At 41.1% G+C, this 17,475-nt stretch overlaps 1 protein-coding gene across 16 annotated transcripts in view; it reads left to right on the top strand.

Annotated features, from left to right (window-relative positions):
• The window catches only part of MACF1 (microtubule actin crosslinking factor 1), a 273,827-nt gene that overhangs the window by 95,544 nt on the left and 160,808 nt on the right, over nucleotides 1-17,475 (top strand). For 8 of the 16 annotated variants that reach the window (XM_073665641.1, XM_073665631.1, XM_073665640.1 and 5 more), the window contains 6 exons: nucleotides 5,452-5,513; nucleotides 10,086-10,175; nucleotides 10,943-11,020; nucleotides 13,037-13,129; nucleotides 17,066-17,232; nucleotides 17,320-17,432. In XM_073665641.1, coding sequence (XP_073521742.1) covers nucleotides 5,452-5,513; nucleotides 10,086-10,175; nucleotides 10,943-11,020; nucleotides 13,037-13,129; nucleotides 17,066-17,232; nucleotides 17,320-17,432 — 603 coding nt within the window. Of the gene's footprint in view, nucleotides 1-5,451; nucleotides 5,514-10,085; nucleotides 10,176-10,250; nucleotides 10,349-10,942; nucleotides 11,021-13,036; nucleotides 13,130-15,898; nucleotides 16,769-17,065; nucleotides 17,233-17,319; nucleotides 17,433-17,475 lie in introns of those variants that run through there. The other 8 variants (XM_073665636.1, XM_073665635.1, XM_073665630.1 and 5 more) reach the window with 3 other exon arrangements.

Below are 17,475 nucleotides of genomic sequence, written 5' to 3'. Positions count from 1 at the left end.
AGAGAGCCCTGTTGTACTGAAGAGCTTTATAGTAATGTGTCAGAGTATTCAGGAACACAGAACAGTAACGCTATTTTCTGACTTATTTCCAGTAATCTACCTTCTTAAATGGGTTCTCCGGGACAAAAAAACATGATGATTAATGGATGTGTAGGTTTCAATACTCCTTGATCTGTGCTGTCATTAAAACAGAAGGTCCATGTGTGCAGCTCACCTAGGGGTCAGACCTTTTCCCCTGTTCAAAATTTGTATACTTTTCTCTGCTTTTTTATACAATGTTTGTGTCCCCTCATAATCCTTCCAGTTAGGTATTGCTCATGTTCCCTTTTTTATGCCTTTTTGAGCTATTCTTCGATGAGTTTTTCGATTCCGTAAACCAGTTATTCCTTACTGGACGTCCCTTCTGTCATTGCTTAGTGCTGTGTGACTGAATGAGAGACAGATCACCACCGGCTTGTTCCCTTAGGCTGTGTTCACACACATTGTGTTTTTTTTTGTGTCAGAAATCTGCTGCAAACTTTTCTCTGGCAGGAAAACAGTGTTTTTTTTCACTGTCCTTCTGTCTCTATGCATGTACCTAAAGTTCTGTGAAAAAAAGAACCCCATTCTATTTTGCCATCAAAAATGCTGAAAAAACGCAGGTGCGTTTTTTTCACCACCCATTTACTTCCTATGGGTGAAAAAACGCTGAAAGAGGTGACATGCTCTATTTTCCAAGAACACAACCAAGGCACAAAATACACAGCAAAAAAACACAAGATGTGGGAACAGAGAATTCTGGTTTCTCATAGACTTTGCTGGTACTGCAAAATGCAGCTGAAAATTTGCACAAAAATCTGCAGCAAAATACCCTGCAAAACACAACGTGTGTGAACATAGCCTTACTGTCACACACTGGAGATCCCAGCCATTCTAAGTGTATATTCCTATAGACCTAATAGTGCAGCACATGGTAAAGATCTGAACTCTTGTGAGACAGATGTCTGCTTGAGCCGGAGTCTTGGCCTTAATCTTTGGCAGAAAATTGTAAATGAATGCATGCAGATTGAAAATAAAGTGCATTAAGTGACATTTATGTTTCATTGAATTGTGCAGCTTACCCAGAGGGGCATGTGGCAGTGTCATAATTGGACTTAAAGGGATTGTCTCATGTTCATTAATGGTTAAAATTGCAAAGTGCATGTAAACACAAGCAACTTTGCAATTAACTTCATATTTAAAAAAAAAAAAAGTCTCCATTCTCAAAAATGGAAGGAATTTTAATTCTATTTGGTTTTCAGCTCATGCCTAGGTCTCCAAGGCAAGGAGCGCATGTTTGCAAGCTGTATGCTATACCTGGATCCAGCCAGCTTCAGTGTCCCAGAGCTACTTCCATACTAGCAGCATAGGAGACCTTGCCGATGGTCTGAACATTCAGTCTTCAGGAGCGCACTGCCCCCAGCAAGCTGAAAGCCGGGAGGCAGGGGAGCAGTGCGCTCCTGAAGAAAGAAGATGAGCACAACCCTTGAACCACTTGATTAGCGACATGCAGCAAGCTTGTAATATTGATAAAGGCTATCTGCATCTTTGTAACCATTTTTTATTGCAACTTTCAAATGATCTTAAAGGGAATGTGTCACAACCCTGGGCGATATCAGACCTCTACTATGGCCATACAGGGTATAGAAAAGTAAATCTATACATACCTGTGTGGCCCTCCTATCTGCTTGCTATTCCCCTAAATCGCCGCCTCTGTGCTAAATTACCATTCCCCCCCCCCCCCCTCCCCTGCATGTCACAGGGCCCTGTGATGTGCAGGGGAGGGGGGATATGGTGATAGAAGGGGTTTGCTTGGCGTCCCCCCTGGAAGACAGACTTTATAAAGCCAGATTTCTCTGCAATCAGACTTCTGTTATGGGCCACACAGGTATGTATAGATTTACTTTTCTATACCCTGTATGGCCATAGTAGAGGTCTGATATCGGCCAGGGGAGGTGACACATTCCCTTTAATGAAAGAGGTTTTCCATGCTAAGAACATATTTTGCGTATTCGCTCCATATGCCAAGTATATCTGATAGACATGCATCACACCTATGTCTACAAAGGGGCTTCCTCCTTGGTACCTGTCCTCAGTGAGAAATTGCCAGTCTTTCCACTAAGATATAAAAATATCTAAGATTTAGAGATAAGAATGTTGGAAAAATATGATTGAGCTCGTTTTAGAATTTGCTGCTGATTAGTCTCGTTCACATGTCTGAGATGAAAATGTGAGAAGACCCATCTATGTTGTATCAAGTGCTTCACTACCAAGATTACTGTGGTAATGTAATATTTAATCATAGGACAACCTAAAACATAGCCAAAGATGAGATTGGTGCTAAGTTAAGGCACCCCCCCTGCAGTTCTTTTGATTCTATCTCAGAAGATTGACCTCACGTTTCCAGCGCTGGTGAAAAGAAGCCTTTTCTAGTTTGCTGATTTGCTATTGACTGGCCAATCATAATAGCAGGTTTTGTAGAATGTTAGAGTTGGAAAGGACCTCCAGGGTCATCGTGTCCAACCCCCTGCTCAATGCAGGATTCACTAAACCATCTCAGACAGATGTCTGTCCAGCCTCTGTTTGAAGACTTCCATTGAAGGAGAACTCACCACCTCTCGTGGCCGCCTGTTCCACTCATTGGTTTGGTCTACAAGAGGGGACCGGTTATTGGACCGAGCTACTGAGCATGTAAGACCACGAGCATCGTACACGCTAGGTGAACGTTCTAAGAGCGAATCAAAAGAACAGCAGGGGGCGACCTAAGGGGTATGTAACAGCAATATGTTATTGTATAAATTTTATAGAGAAATGTAGTATTACTTCATGAGACGACAACTCAAAGTTCTGGAAGCTTTTGGCTATTTTTCTACTGCTGCTCTATAACCCCTGCACCTGTCATTCTAAACAGATAAGACAACCTGAACATCACTGTGCAAATATTATCCATGATACTGTTCCTAGGGCGCTGTTAGGAAACAGTTTTAGATATGCTACTGCTGTGTAAAACAAGCAAAGTGCCCGACATACACACTAAGCAATATCCATATGGCTCCATTCACTCGAGTCTGTGTATAAGAAAACCTTTTTGTGGTACAGAATTATGTATTGGACTTCATTATTCCATAGAAAGGTACATGGTAAAGAAACGTATACAGTGCGGTGTACATTCTCCTTTTACAATGGGACACGATGAACAAATTATCTCTCTGTATTCTTGTGCAGTTGGATATGTCGCAGCTGTCCAGTATATGGCAAATGGAAGCTGAAAATGTAATGTGAACATTGCCTAAATCTACAATACCTCTTTTAGGACGCTCTATACAATATACTATAGCTCAATGCTGACCTCTATTTCTTATTATACAGGTGAAGTCCTGACTTATACATCTTTTTATTTAGTTAGAATCGTCAAAAAGGGAAGCTATCAATCATCAGAAAATCAGTTTAAATCAGATCTTTATTTAAATTTGTTTTTAACTATATTTAAAAGAAAATATCTAAATAATTTTGGCAAAGTATTTTTTTTTTTAATAAATCACCATGGTGATTGTACAAACAAAATTAGTAATTGCAATTTTAACACTGGCCAGTAGAGCTTTTTTTTTTAAGGCTCTTACTTTATTTCCTTTTAGGACGATTTGACAGCAGGTTCCTTACCATCAGAGGCAGGATTATTATGATGACTGATAACAACTGTATACAAAGTTGAAACACACAGAATCCACCATTTACAATATCACAGCTGACCCTGCTCCCCGTCCATTGTCAATGATCTTTGCACAGACCCATTAGACACTCGAGTACAAAAGATATGGTCGGGGACTGACCAGTGTGGCAATGTACATGTGTTATTTCCTTAAACAACAGGAAGTTAGAGTCTAAAAAAGCCCCAGTGGCCAATGTGAAGAATTCATGATTTCAAATGTCTCTCTTGATTTCGCCAAGAGACACATAAATGCTTGAGCAGAATGAAAAGATTGGGAGTTAAAGCCGCCCTACGTGATGGCTGTCCAGTTCTACCGACTTATATCTAATGTGTATGGGACCCTCTGTGGAACAATACAGAAGCTACTACCAAATACACTGAGCCTCAACAGAGACTGTTACCTTCTGTATAACTCTGTGAATATTTCTGTTATTGAGCAGAAAGATAATGAGTAGAGGAAGTGATAAGGGATTTATAAAGGATATGTGTGTGATTGCATACAGCAGTGGAGTACCTAGCCGTGTACGGGAGATTACCATGCTGTAGCTTCTATTTATTTCACATTGGTAAAGTTAACCTCTGACTGATCGGATTATTACTTGGTTCTGGCTAGCAGGGCACAGGGGGCATTATTGTACAATGCTCCTGCTTGGTAAAAGACTCTTAGATTTTGTATAACCTCCCCTATGCAACTCTATGATGACAGACGGCTATGTGGCACTTGCTGTGTCCTTGTGTGGAATTTCAGCTTTTGATAAGCTGGACAGAGGAGGACGATCTTGCCTTTTCCCTCCCTCCCCCGCACCATGGAGAAATGTCAGTGCCCCGTCTTGTCTCCTTACATGACTAGAGGCTGATGCTGAGTTTGGACTGATGTAGAGGTAAGGGGAGGGATAAGGTGGGCTGACATGCTATGTCCCAGCTGGGAGAAGGCGGGTGCATACCTGAAGATGATGTGGAGTTCAGGTGGCCGCATGCTGCAACAGCTTCCTGACATGGAAAAGACACCTCACAGAAGGAGAACACCTGTCTCCTGCATGACCAGGATTGGCCTTTCTGCGCCCTAATTTCAGATCTAACGTGGGGGCTCCGAGCAGGATGTGGGAGGAGCACCGCATAGAAGAGTTGCTACTGCCGGATCCTGCGGTGACAGCCCCCCTAAATGAAAGCAAGGTGCAGCAAAAGTCTGCCATGTGGTCAGTTTGGGGGCCAAGATCATCCAGTTCCCACCTGGTGTGCCTCATGTGCTGCATGGGTCAGTATAACTTCTGCAGAGTTCGGTCGGGTGTATTGTGCACTGAGCGCGGCTTGTTTCACTTCCCCTGCACCACAGTATATTTAGCAATAATCCGTTTGCTGAGTTCACATCCTCAGGATGGAGTACTGCATGTGTGGTGAAGCAGGGGCAGAGAACGGACAAGATGAACCTACCCTGTGTCTGTGTGCCATTGTGCCAGTCCTGCTTTAAACAAGTCTCACTTGTCAAATGCCATTTCCAACCCCCCCACCCAGTACACAATCTCTTATCTCTGCCCTATCTCCAAACTGTGTCTTTGGATTATTGTGACTCTCAGCTAATCCTGGCAGAGAATGGGCTGCTGAGGAGTTTGCTGGATTAGGATAATCTCTTGCTTGTGGAGGGTCGGAAAGTGACCCTGTGGGGTTAGAGGTCACAAGCACCTGTCATTTTGACTTTTTACATAATTATTATTTTTTTCTTGCAGATGAAAGAGACAGAGTGCAGAAGAAAACATTTACCAAATGGATCAACAAGCATCTCATCAAGGTAGCCCGGCTTATTTTCTATTGTTAGTTATAATTTTTGTCATATTTATTTTGGATATTTTACACACTCTTTATGCTTGATTTATTTACATCTCGAAAGCTCAAGTCCAAAGTTGTAAGGATATTCAGCATAAAAGCTAGTGCAAATCTACATTTCTATAGGTAACAACAAACTTGTGGCTTCAATATCAGGCTAAGGATTTCTCCACCAAAGGAACAATCATGGATTGTGGCAACAGCAAGTAGTGAAAGCAAGATAACATATTCACAGAGGTGCACGTCACACTATTCATCAAGGCACGAGGCCAGCGGAGTTCTATCCCAATTCTTCTGCCGATCTACTTCTTGCACTCATTCGAACCATCACTATTTACATCCATTGGCTTAAAGTCTCAAATGGGGTATGAGCACACGTTAAGTGTTTGCAGTAGAAGTTTCTGGACCCGAGGTTTGCAGTGTACAGTAGCAGCAAAATGAATGAGATTTCCGAAATCTCATGCACATACTGCTTATTTTTTCATTTCAGATTTGAAGTAGTTTAAAATCTGCAGCATTCCAATAATTTCTGTGTTTTTCACCATTTCAAATTAATAGGGGAAAAAAAAGCATAAAAAACAAATGCAAAAAAACCCTCTTAATTTACACATTTCCTGTCTAGATGCATTTTTGGTGCAGAAATTTCTGCTCCAAATACTTAATGTGTGCTCATTCCCATAGTTATGCAATGATTTAATTGCGATCCTACCAAGACTTGTCTCTGCATCCATGTGCATGTACTTTAAGCCATACACCCATGTGGTCATCTCATGACCAGGGCAAATTTGTACATAGGCAGTTCAGTGTCTATGATGCTGATGAAGATAGTCGAGTTAAACGGTCATCTGTTTCCATCAGCCTTATAGACGTAGAGCTGTACTGTACAATCATTACCACCGAGGAGCACTTGTGGGCTTGTGACCCTTGTTCTAGTGATTAGAGAATGTGTTTTAAAGGGTAACCTCTTTAAAAGCTTTTTACCATCTCCAGACACACAAAAACACACCAAGCTCTCTCCTATCACTTCTTCCACTCTCTCGCAACGTGAAGGATCTTTTATCACTTCACTATGATGTCACCAATGGTCCATCTACACTTTTTACCTTGGAAACTGCACTTGCAATGTAATACTGACATTATCAGTAATTATGGTTTATGGTTTGTATAGGCATTTGGTCCTTTTGGGGATGGAGGCCCTGGGGAATTTGCTTGATTTTTCCCTTCAACACAAACACCCACATGGAACTAGTTCAGGACTGGGCCATTTTTCCCTGTTCTTGACTAGGCACAGTTTCATTTTTTTTATCGGAAACTGCTGTAAAAAAAGAACATTTTGTCCAAATATTCAAAAAACGTTTGTCTTTTTTTTGCAGTACATGGTCCTTAATTTTTATAATTATTTTTTACATTTATTTCACACACTTTGCTCCTATTTAGGATTCAAGTCATTTGGGTGGCTTTTTAACATATTAATACTTTCTTTTTTATTGGTGATCTCCCCTATATTTAGGGCTGGTATATAAGCCACAGTTGAAGAGAAAATGTATCCTCTTGCCTGCATGTTAGAGGTGACTGGGTCTCCTAGGACATTAACAGCAGAATTCAAGGGGAGGCAATATGTGCGGGTTGCCTCTCCCGCCAAGTCCACAATTCAAAATCATATATAGCAACTATAGTGGATTTAAAACTTAACTTTTACTATCAAGAATAAAAGATTTGGCAATCCTCAATACAAAATTGACAATACACATAACAACAAGTATATTAAAAACTAGAAGATATGCCTATGTCCCTGTATAGGATCATACCCTGACAATAGTCAAAAAAGTGGCAAAAAGGCATCAGTGAATACCTATATAAATATATAACATGTATTTAACAAAACCAGACAATGAAGTCCAGAAACAATTGTATACAGTGGGGCCAGTGGATATAAGGAAAGATCTCACCAAATTCGCTGGTCTACATATTATTCCAAACTGTTCTCATCCATAAAGGCCCAAATCATAGAGTCCAAGAGGTTGATTATCCCTGTCAGTCCCTATAATCTTGACTGACCCTCAAACCCCAAGACTCCTGCCCTTACAAGGGCAGTCCACAGCTGACCCTATAGATCTGGACAGCCTTGAACTGACCCTTTGCGCCTCCCGACGCGTTTCTTCAAAAATCTTGAATCATCAGGGGATTGGCACAAAGAACTGTAGAATATAGGGCTGGGAACCCTCTATCTGGGTTGTATTTTTAGGCAACGGCAAGTTCCATAGGGACTGCCAACAATTTATAGCATGTCTAAATCAGGGAGTGTGGACACCTGTAGGATGGTGCCCCACCCCTTAGTTATGTAGATGTGTCGTAATTGGTAGATTCAAAAATAAACTAATCAAGTGAACCAATCCAAGACATTCTCACCTCTCCTAGGACCCAGCAGCTTTTGCTCCCTCCATACACCCAGCAATGACATGATCACTGGGTCTGCGTTGTGTATACAGCTTTTGAGAAGACAGACGTGGTAATAAACCACGTTTACCTTCCCTGGGGGTGATTCTGGCTACTTTTGACAGCTCGCTCCCCACCCCCACAGTTGCACGATCTTCTGCAAGCTGCTTACTGCATCAGAGTTTTAAAACTTTCGTGCAGAGTAAAGTGTGGACCGCCCGGATGTTTATAGCCTATGGGTAGTCCAGAAGTAGTCAACATTATGAAAAAAAATGGAAGTAAAATTTTGAAAACGTCTTGATTTATTCAGTTCCGAGAGTGAGCGCCAGTCGCACAAATAAAATCACACACCCTGGAATGCAATCTGCGACTTTATTAATGGTTGTCTGAGAGCTGTTCTTCCATGCTGAATACACTTGAGCATATAAATCATCAAGATCTACTGCTGGCAGCTCCCTTTGCAGTTGCTGTCCAATGAAATCCCAGATGTACTCTATGGGAGATAAGTCCAGAGATGCTGCTGGCCATCGTAGCACATTTAGATCCTGCAGGTTGCTCAAAGTAGTACAAGCAACATGTGGCCAAATGTTGCTGTGCTGAATAACTCCTCTTGGGATAATTTGAAAAAATGGCCATACCACTGGTTCCATGACCTAGTCTATATAATGCTGAGCTGTTAGTTTACCTGGAATGAAGACTAGAGGGGCTTGCCCTACTGTACATTATGCCACCCTACCATAATCCTATTAGTGGGACATTCCCTCGTAAATGCCTCCACATGGCGTTGGCCATGTGGATTTCCAGGCCAATCTGCGGATATCATTGAAGACAAGGAAAAAGTGGCATTCCTTGCCAAATGGTAGAGATGCACAATTCTTCTAATCTGGCGATCTGTCCATCTGGAGAAGGAGTGGGGAACCTCAGGCCCATGGCCTTTATGACCTTTTATCTACCCGGGGACCGCAGTGCTTGGGTCAGCAGCTGCATTTTGATGGCCGCCAGCATTTAATTTCTTCTTCTGTGAGCATGGGCACGCAGCATTCACTACTGAATGCCGAGGTACGTGCAATGAAAGATTACATCCTGACACCAGTGCCAGCATCAGGACGTACTTTGTGGGTGGAGTTAGAGCCCAATTTGTCCGGCCCTCGAAGGCAAATGGCCCTTGGCAGAAATAAGGTTCCCCACCCCTGGTCTAGAGGTTTAAATTCCTACACCTCATTCTACCATTTCAGTTCATTGTTGTTCTTTTAACCATTGGGACACCCATCATTGTACGGTACTGACCTCTCTGCCTATGCGCTTGGTAATCTTCCATAGTGATAAACCAAGGCCATTTAATTCAAGGATTTTGTCCCTCTCAATTTACAACAAGTAGCGATCATCACACAATCATCCTACAAGACTTGATCTGATTTTTAAGGTTTCATGTGACTAAAAAATAAAAAAGCTTTTAAGAATCTTTTGGTCTACTTCACTCAAGCAAGTCCTATTTAAGCAATTTTTTTTTTTGATTCAGAACAGGTGAGGCAGTAATCAGGCCTGTGTGTGGCTAGGGAAAGTGTACTCCGCTTCCCAAAGATGTGATAAACCACAGTTAATTTATGTTTTAAGGTGGGGCGGGATTACTTTTTCACACAGGGCCCAGTAGGTTTGGATTTCTTTTTCCCTTAATAATAAAGACCTTCATTTAAAAACTGCATTTTGTATTTACTTGTGTTATCTTTGTCTAATATTTAAATTTGTTTTGTGATCTGAAGCAATTAAGTGTGACAAAGATGCGAAAGAATAAGAAATCAGGAAGGGGCAAACACTTTTTCACACCACTGTATCTGTGTATACACATACACATACATACACACACACACACACACACACACACACACACACACACACACACACACACACACACACACACACACACACACACGTCTATCTACAGGGGCTCTCTCATTTCAGAAGCTAAGCCTGGCTGTAAAGGTATATATTTTTTCCAGTTGGCAACCCCTGTTTTACTCTTGCCGTTTATAGCAAAATTAAATAATAAAGAAGTTTTGTTATCTTAATTTTTTTCTGTTCTTATTGTTTTCCTTCCAAACAGGTTCGTAAACACATCAATGATCTTTATGAGGATCTGCGGGATGGCCACAATCTTATCTCCCTTCTGGAAGTCCTGTCTGGTGTCAGACTTGTAAGTATTATTTAAGGTCTCTGTATGCTCTACCATCAACTGCTCCCTTATCCTCACAATTTCATTGCCGTGTCCATCAGAACAAGGATCCTGAGGCTCCTCGGAGCCTGCGACGTTTCCCATCCCACCGCCTGTTGATGAGGGAGGAGTCTGAAGACAACCCTGATGATGCTGTATGTCACTAGGGCAGTCATTGTGTCAGATAACCCAGTGTGAGGAAGAAATCCAGCACTGGGTGATCTGGTCACCAGCACAACACGGGATGACGGGAGGTGGATGTGTGCCGTGTGGTTTTCTTATAGCATGAGCATGAGGGAAACCTAATAACTATGGCTAGAACAACAGTTTAGTTCACAATGCCTCCTTTAATCGGTCACTACAATGGATTAGTGCAATGGTTTTCAGCCTTGCATCAGAGGAGGTACAAGCGTGTGGTTTTTGGTTTTCTAGAACACATAATTTTTCTTTTTTCAATCACAATCCTCTAATGAACACCTATATTCCAGCTTACCTCACATCTAACCTGTCGGAGAAATCCTTGCAGTATCCTCTAGTTTGCTTTCCATCCATTCAGTCTCAAGATTCGTTACCTTCCTGTCATTTCTACGTTCTTCTATCTGTTCTGTTCCAATGTTACCATTTCCTTTACATTTGCACAAACTAACAATTTCTTCTAATAACTTCTACAATATTTTTGCTTTTCATGAACACTGTTACTTCCACCTTCTAGTTTAGTTTTCATTAAAACTTCCTCTTTGCCTTTTCAGCCCAGGGAGAAGGGCCGAATGCGTTTCCACCGGCTTCAAAATGTGCAGATTGCTCTGGACTTCCTCAAACAACGTCAGGTAAAGAAGACAGGTGGCTCACAGAAATACAGTTGCTTCTCACTAAATTAGAATATCATGAAAAAAGTTAATTTATTTAAGTTCTTCAATGCAAAAAGTGAAACTCATATATTTTATATAGTCATTACAAACAGAGTGATCTATTTCAAGTGTTTATTTCTGTTAATGTTGATGGTTATGGCTAGTGTTGAGCGAATTTGTTCGGCATTTCAAATTTGTGTTCGGGGTTCCGGCTTGTTCGTGCCAAAAAATTGGCTCTGCCCACGAACAAGTTATCTGCGTGACAGCGAGGCAAATCAGGGATGTTCGTGGGCGGAGCTGTTTTTTTTTTTTTTGGCACGAACAAGCCGGAACCCCGGACACGAATTTGAAATGCTGAACAAATTCGCTCAACACTAATTATGGCTTACAGCCAATGAAAACACAAAAGTCATTATTTCAGTAAATTAAAATAGTTAACAAAAAACACCTGCGAAGGCTTCCTAAGGGTTCAAAAAGATCCCTTAGTCTGTTTCAGTAGGCTCCACAATCATGGGGAAGACTGCTGACTTGACAGATGTCCAGAAGGCAGTCATTGACACACTCCACGAGGTCCTAGATTTCCAATTTTCATTTGGAATTCAAGGTACCAGAGTCTGGAGGAAGAGTGAAGAGGCACACAATCCAAGCTGCTTGAGGTCTAGTGTGAAGTTTCCACAATCAGTGATGGTTTGGGGAGCCATGTCATCTGCTGGTGTAGGTCCACTGTGTTTTATCAAGACCAAAGTCAGCGCAGCCGTCTACAAGGAAGTTTTAGAGCACTTCATGATTCCCTCTGCAGACAAGCTTTTTGGAGATGGAAATGTCATTCTCCAGCAGGACTTGGCACCTGTCCACACTGCCAAAAGTACCAATACCTGGTTTAAAAACAACAGTATCACTGTGCTTGATTGGCCAGCAAACTCGCCTGACCTTAACCCCATAGAGAATCTATGGGGTATTGTCAAGAGGAAGATGAGAGACACCAGACCCAACAATGCAGACGAGCTGAAGGCTGCTATCAAAGCAACCTGGGCTGATCGCCTCCATGCCACTTCGCATTGATGCAAAAGGAGCCCCGACCAAGTATTGAGTGCATTTACTGAACATACATTTCAGTAGGCCAACATTTCGGATTTTAAAAACATTTTTTAAGCTGTTGTTATAAAGTATTCTAATTTACTGAGATAATGACTTTTGTGTTTTCATTGGCTGTAAGCCATAATCTTCAACATTAACAGAAATAAACCCTTGAAATAGATCACTGTTTGTAATGACTCTATGTAATGAGTTTCACTTTTTATATTGAAGAACTGAAATAAATTAACTTTTTGATGATATTCTAATTTAGTGAGATGCACCTGTATATACCTGCTGAAAAAAATATACTTTATTAGATAATTATAATGGCAATGAAGATAATTCTCCAAAAATGCTCAACCGCATGCCATTGGAATGCCCTATTGCACCCTTTTTATATCCCAACCTTGCCACGGAGGTTGGCACCCTTATAAGTGCATCTGGTGCCCCCGTTTCCCGTCGGCTGGCATTGGTATGCCCTAGAACATCTTATTAACACTTGGGATCAATATACCCACTGAATAATTACAAGATACAATAAGTCACTGTTTAATAATTATGTTTAATCTTTTTCAAAGTATCCCAAAAGATAAAATGTACATGTCGAAATAGAACAACTCTGCATGAGACGCTGAAATTAATATAAGCATATAGACAGGAGATAAAATGACTTGTTCAGTATCAGTACATTCAACTTGATGTGTTTCCCCTTAACAAAGGTTCCTCAGGAATAAATAGTGGGGTCCTAAAAAGTGCTATACTTAGCTTCTGTGTGGGGTGTACATTGTGTAATAAAAGGCTCTAACACTCAGAGAATGGTCCTTCGGTGAATGTTAAAGAAGATTACAGGATGAAATGCTCACCTTTTATGTCATATGGCTGGGTACTATGTAATATGAAATTCTAATTTATGTTTAGGTGAAATTGGTTAATATCCGGAATGATGACATTACCGATGGCAACCCAAAATTGACTCTTGGATTGATATGGACTATAATCCTGCATTTTCAGGTAAATATGTCTTGGATATTTTGTATGATATATCAATAAACCAGCATCCGAGGAAGAGACGGAAATCCCACTAATCCGGGCATCTAGTGTTTCCCATTGTGCTGAAAGCTGGCAAAACCCTTTTTGCCCCATACACATTCACACTTGGCTTTATTCTCAACTGGGAATGGAGAGTAACAATACGGGCATTTTAAAATTCACCATGCCTGACCCTTCTTCCCTCCGGGTAAGTGGGATCTGGACTCCACCCTACTGTATATTATTAGATGGTAGGCCTGTTAGCTGGACACTATATTATATAAAACATGGGGAAATCAGTATTAGTTTATTGTATGTTATACATCATATGGTCTTTGTTACTGTTACTTTTTGATACTGAAATCAAGAAGATTTACAATTCACATTTCTCGATTGAATGAGGCTACGTTCACATTTCTGTTCGGACATTTCTAAGTGGCTAAAATGCACTAGCTATGTGAATTTCGTAATAATTAATTTTACTTGGCACTCCACTGCTGGCGATGGGTATTTTTAGGGGGGTTTGTTTTAAAGCCTATTACTAGTTTTTTTTTTTTTTTTTTAATTCTCCTACCAGTGCAACATGAGATCTTCTCTATATAGGGATTAGATATTTTTTTTTTTTTTTTTTTTATAAATACCTTTTAAATCATTTATTTTTTTCATGGCCATACAATGGTATCAGACATAGTGATGTACAACTGTAATGCTAGTCATTGCGGAGTCTGTACGATAATACCAACAGTGCTCATACTGTTGCAGAAATAATGCCGTCCTTACAATAGTGCCAGTGATATTGGCTTCCACAGAATAGTGCTACTTGTATTAGTGCTCATAGCCGTATACCATTCAATGCTGATCACCATAGCAGTGTAGACGTGAGCATACACATGATGTCACCTGAACCCTCTAATTACAACCTGACTGGCCAACCGTATAATGTGTGTCACATGATTGGTCGACGATTGATTGGCAAATGTCAGTTGCAAAAAGAATAGAGTATGTTGAGTTTCTATAAGGTCTTAAACCTAACAAACAGCTGTCTCCATAATTAAGACGAGTGGGGTATGGGATATCTTAGACCCTATTTACATGCAGTGGGAATAAAATTTGCGTGGACTAATGTTTGTGTAAATTTCACACAAACAAACCAGCAGATTACCTAATTGAATCACACGAGGATCTATGTGTGTTTCCAGTGGCACATCTGCAGCAAAAATCAGATTTTAAGTTTTTGATTTCTACCTTGAATATTTTTTGAAAAATATGTTCAATTTGCCATGCATGTAATCATGCTCCCAGAAGTGGCAACAAATTAATGGTCATATCTTGGTACAAATTAAAAAAAAATGTTTATAAAGTGATGAGTGCCTCCACCTCCCACAATAATTTGCGTCCAAGTCTTTTATAAATGGATACTTCTTGTCGTTTTCTCTGTCTTACATATCCCGTGGCAATAGGCCCAATATTCTGCAGCTGCTGATTGCTAATACTCTCGGAGCCAGTAGTGATGTGGAAAATGAACTAAAAGGGATATTTCCAATAGAAAAATGTTTGCTGTCCTCTAAGGTCCCCCCACCAATACTGAGAATCATTGGGCTAAAGTGCTGGTATGGCACTGTGGCATCTTTACAGTTCTCAGCAGGCAGACCCGCACAAAGTGATGGCATATTATTTTGTGATGGGAACTCCCTTGGAATTCTTTTTTTGTGTATTTTGATTTATGGCATGTTGCTAGTAACCTAATGATTGAAGTTCTGCTCTGAATAGCGCCACTCCTGACCCTGTCCTTCACGGGTACTTCCACACAGCCCAGGTCACTAGTATTCCAGACAATGACTGGTCGTACTTTGCCATAAATCTTTATCATTGGAATACCCTCTTAAAAAAGACCCATTACCAGATCTAAAGTGGCCAGTTTTTGCTTCTAATTTATTCCCACTGATCCCCTAAGTTTTTCTTTTTTCTTCTCTACAATTTGAGATATGGGCCTTTTAATTTAGTGCTAATTTTTATTGCCTTTATCAAAGCGGAGTTGTTCACAGGGTATTAATGCATATCAGCCTATAGACATGTCCCCAGAGAATCCTGTAAGCCACGCCTTCTTGGCAAAGACCATAAAATGAGCACTAAATAAAAAGGCTCTGATCTCTGGAACCATATGAAGGAAATAAAACAATAAATAAAAGGAATAAAATAAAAGCAAAAACTGGGCACTTTTGATCTTTTGACAGTTCATATTTTTGTCTCCTTGCACAATAAAATGCGATGTATTGACGACCAGTAGCATGAAGTATAAGACTTAATGTATGCATACTAGACATATATCGGTCTCTACATTGAGCTGTATCTATAGAGACTGTTTTGCAGCCTTCTACGCACCACAATGGTCAAGTATAATATTTAGTGTAGAAGGTAGTTGTCCTAATTCTTAATTATGGCCAGAAAATATACGTTGGTAGAACGCAAGGAGAACCATATATTTGTGTTTGATGAATAACTCTTGTAACAATGTGGTTTAAAGGCTGTAACGCCCTGCAGATATACCTATTATAAATTACTATTGGCCCCTCTGAAGTTAATTTATAGATAGGGCATTGTGGATCCTTTGTATAAGCATCACTGGGCTTCTCTGGCTTTTTATTGCTTGGCTCTTACTCCCCCTCCCTTCTCAGCACTCATCCCCCTCCTCTCCTCGTATGGGGTGGGGATAAGCCACCTCACTAATACTGAGATCGGTCCATCCAATCAGCGGTAGGCTTGGTGTAAGGTGCCTGTGATCTGAACACTGCAGAGAGATGCAGGGAGATGTCTCAGTCTGTAAGATGTCTGTCTGAAGCAGGCTTCAATTGCGGGATGAGAGGGAGGATGTGTGCTCCTTCCCTGGTGACATGTCTAAATCGCAAGCAGAAGGTGGTGCTCCGAGGAGGGAATCCTTTTCTTATCTGAATGCTCGTATTGTATGTTCTGTATAAATGCACTGGAGACATGGGGAATTCTGTCAGCTGTGTGCGGAAGCCCAAGGAGAAGAGACCGGGAAAGGAGAAGGAGCCTCAGTCTGGAAAGAAAAAGAGACGGTTTAGGAGAAAGAAAAAAGATAAGGGAGCTAAGCAGGAAACGGAACAAATGGATCAAAAGAACGAAGAAAGAGAAGAAGGAAGGGATGTATCAAATAATACATGTGCCTCTACTGAAGATCCTCCAAGCACCGGCAGCATTCCTAAAGAAGAAGGGAGAGTGCTCCAGGTCAGAGAGACATTTCATGGCATGGTGCATAGAGCTCAGCTGGTGAATCCGATATCTACTCCACAATCCCCACCATTAGGGACCACAGTCATAGCTCGTATAGTGGACAACCCAGCAGAAAAGAAGCAGCGATCTTCCAGCACTATGGTGGCTTTTGACTGGGGTGGGAAAAGCCGAGCTATTCTTCTGCCTATCAAGGATGATGACCTGGACAAGTCTGTTAGCTATAGGACTAGCTTTGGTGAAGAAACTAACCTTGGATTGTCCTCTCTGGCAAAGGATAAAACAGAAAGGGGTGTACCTGTCACCCTGTCCTGGGGTCCTGAGCTCTCTTCCTCAGGGTATGGCAGCGAGCCCTTATCTCAGCTGGAGCAGGTGGGATTTCAGAATCTGATCTCATTTCTGTTGTAACGCTTATGTCTTGTAGAGCATATCTTGCCTTTTCTTTATAGTAGGTGTCCCATAGAGTAAGTAGCAAAAGGTTTGATGTTGCTTTATCCAGATCAATTGCTGAATTGCAGATTAAAAATGTAATTTTCAACTGCAAGGATCAGTAAACTGTGCTCCTTGTTGTACAGATATTCAGAGCATACAGCTAGTGTGAAAAGTCACACTTCCCTTTGATTAATGCAGTGTGAGGCAAAGAGGTTTATGATCTATTTCTTTCTTCAGATCTCCGATATTTATGTCAGCGGAGAATCAGGAGATATGTCTGCCAAGGAGAAGCTGCTCCTATGGACGCAGAAGGTGACAGCAGGATATGTTGGGGTGAAGTGCACCAACTTTACGTCTTGCTGGAGTGATGGCAAGATGTTTAATGCCATTATTCACCGCTACAGGTTAGTGATTTGTGGGGACCATACTACAAAATGCTGTGTAAGAAGAGAGATTGAATTGTACCCATCCCATTGACTTTATTTTTCCAGACCTGACCTGGTAGACATGCAGAAAGTGGAAATCCAGAGTAACCGGGAAAATCTAGAACAGGCATTTGAGATAGCGGAGAGTCTGGGGGTAACCAGGTTATTAGATTCTGAAGGTTTGTACAACAAGTTAATATTTTCAATGTGTATATTAATTGC

Source organism: Phyllobates terribilis, unplaced genomic scaffold (assembly GCF_046119375.1).
Source record: "Phyllobates terribilis strain yellow unplaced genomic scaffold, ASM4611937v1 Scaffold_2__4_contigs__length_985480577, whole genome shotgun sequence".
Classification (NCBI taxonomy): Eukaryota; Metazoa; Chordata; class Amphibia; order Anura; family Dendrobatidae; genus Phyllobates; species Phyllobates terribilis.
This window is presented reverse-complemented; position numbering and strand designations above follow the sequence as displayed.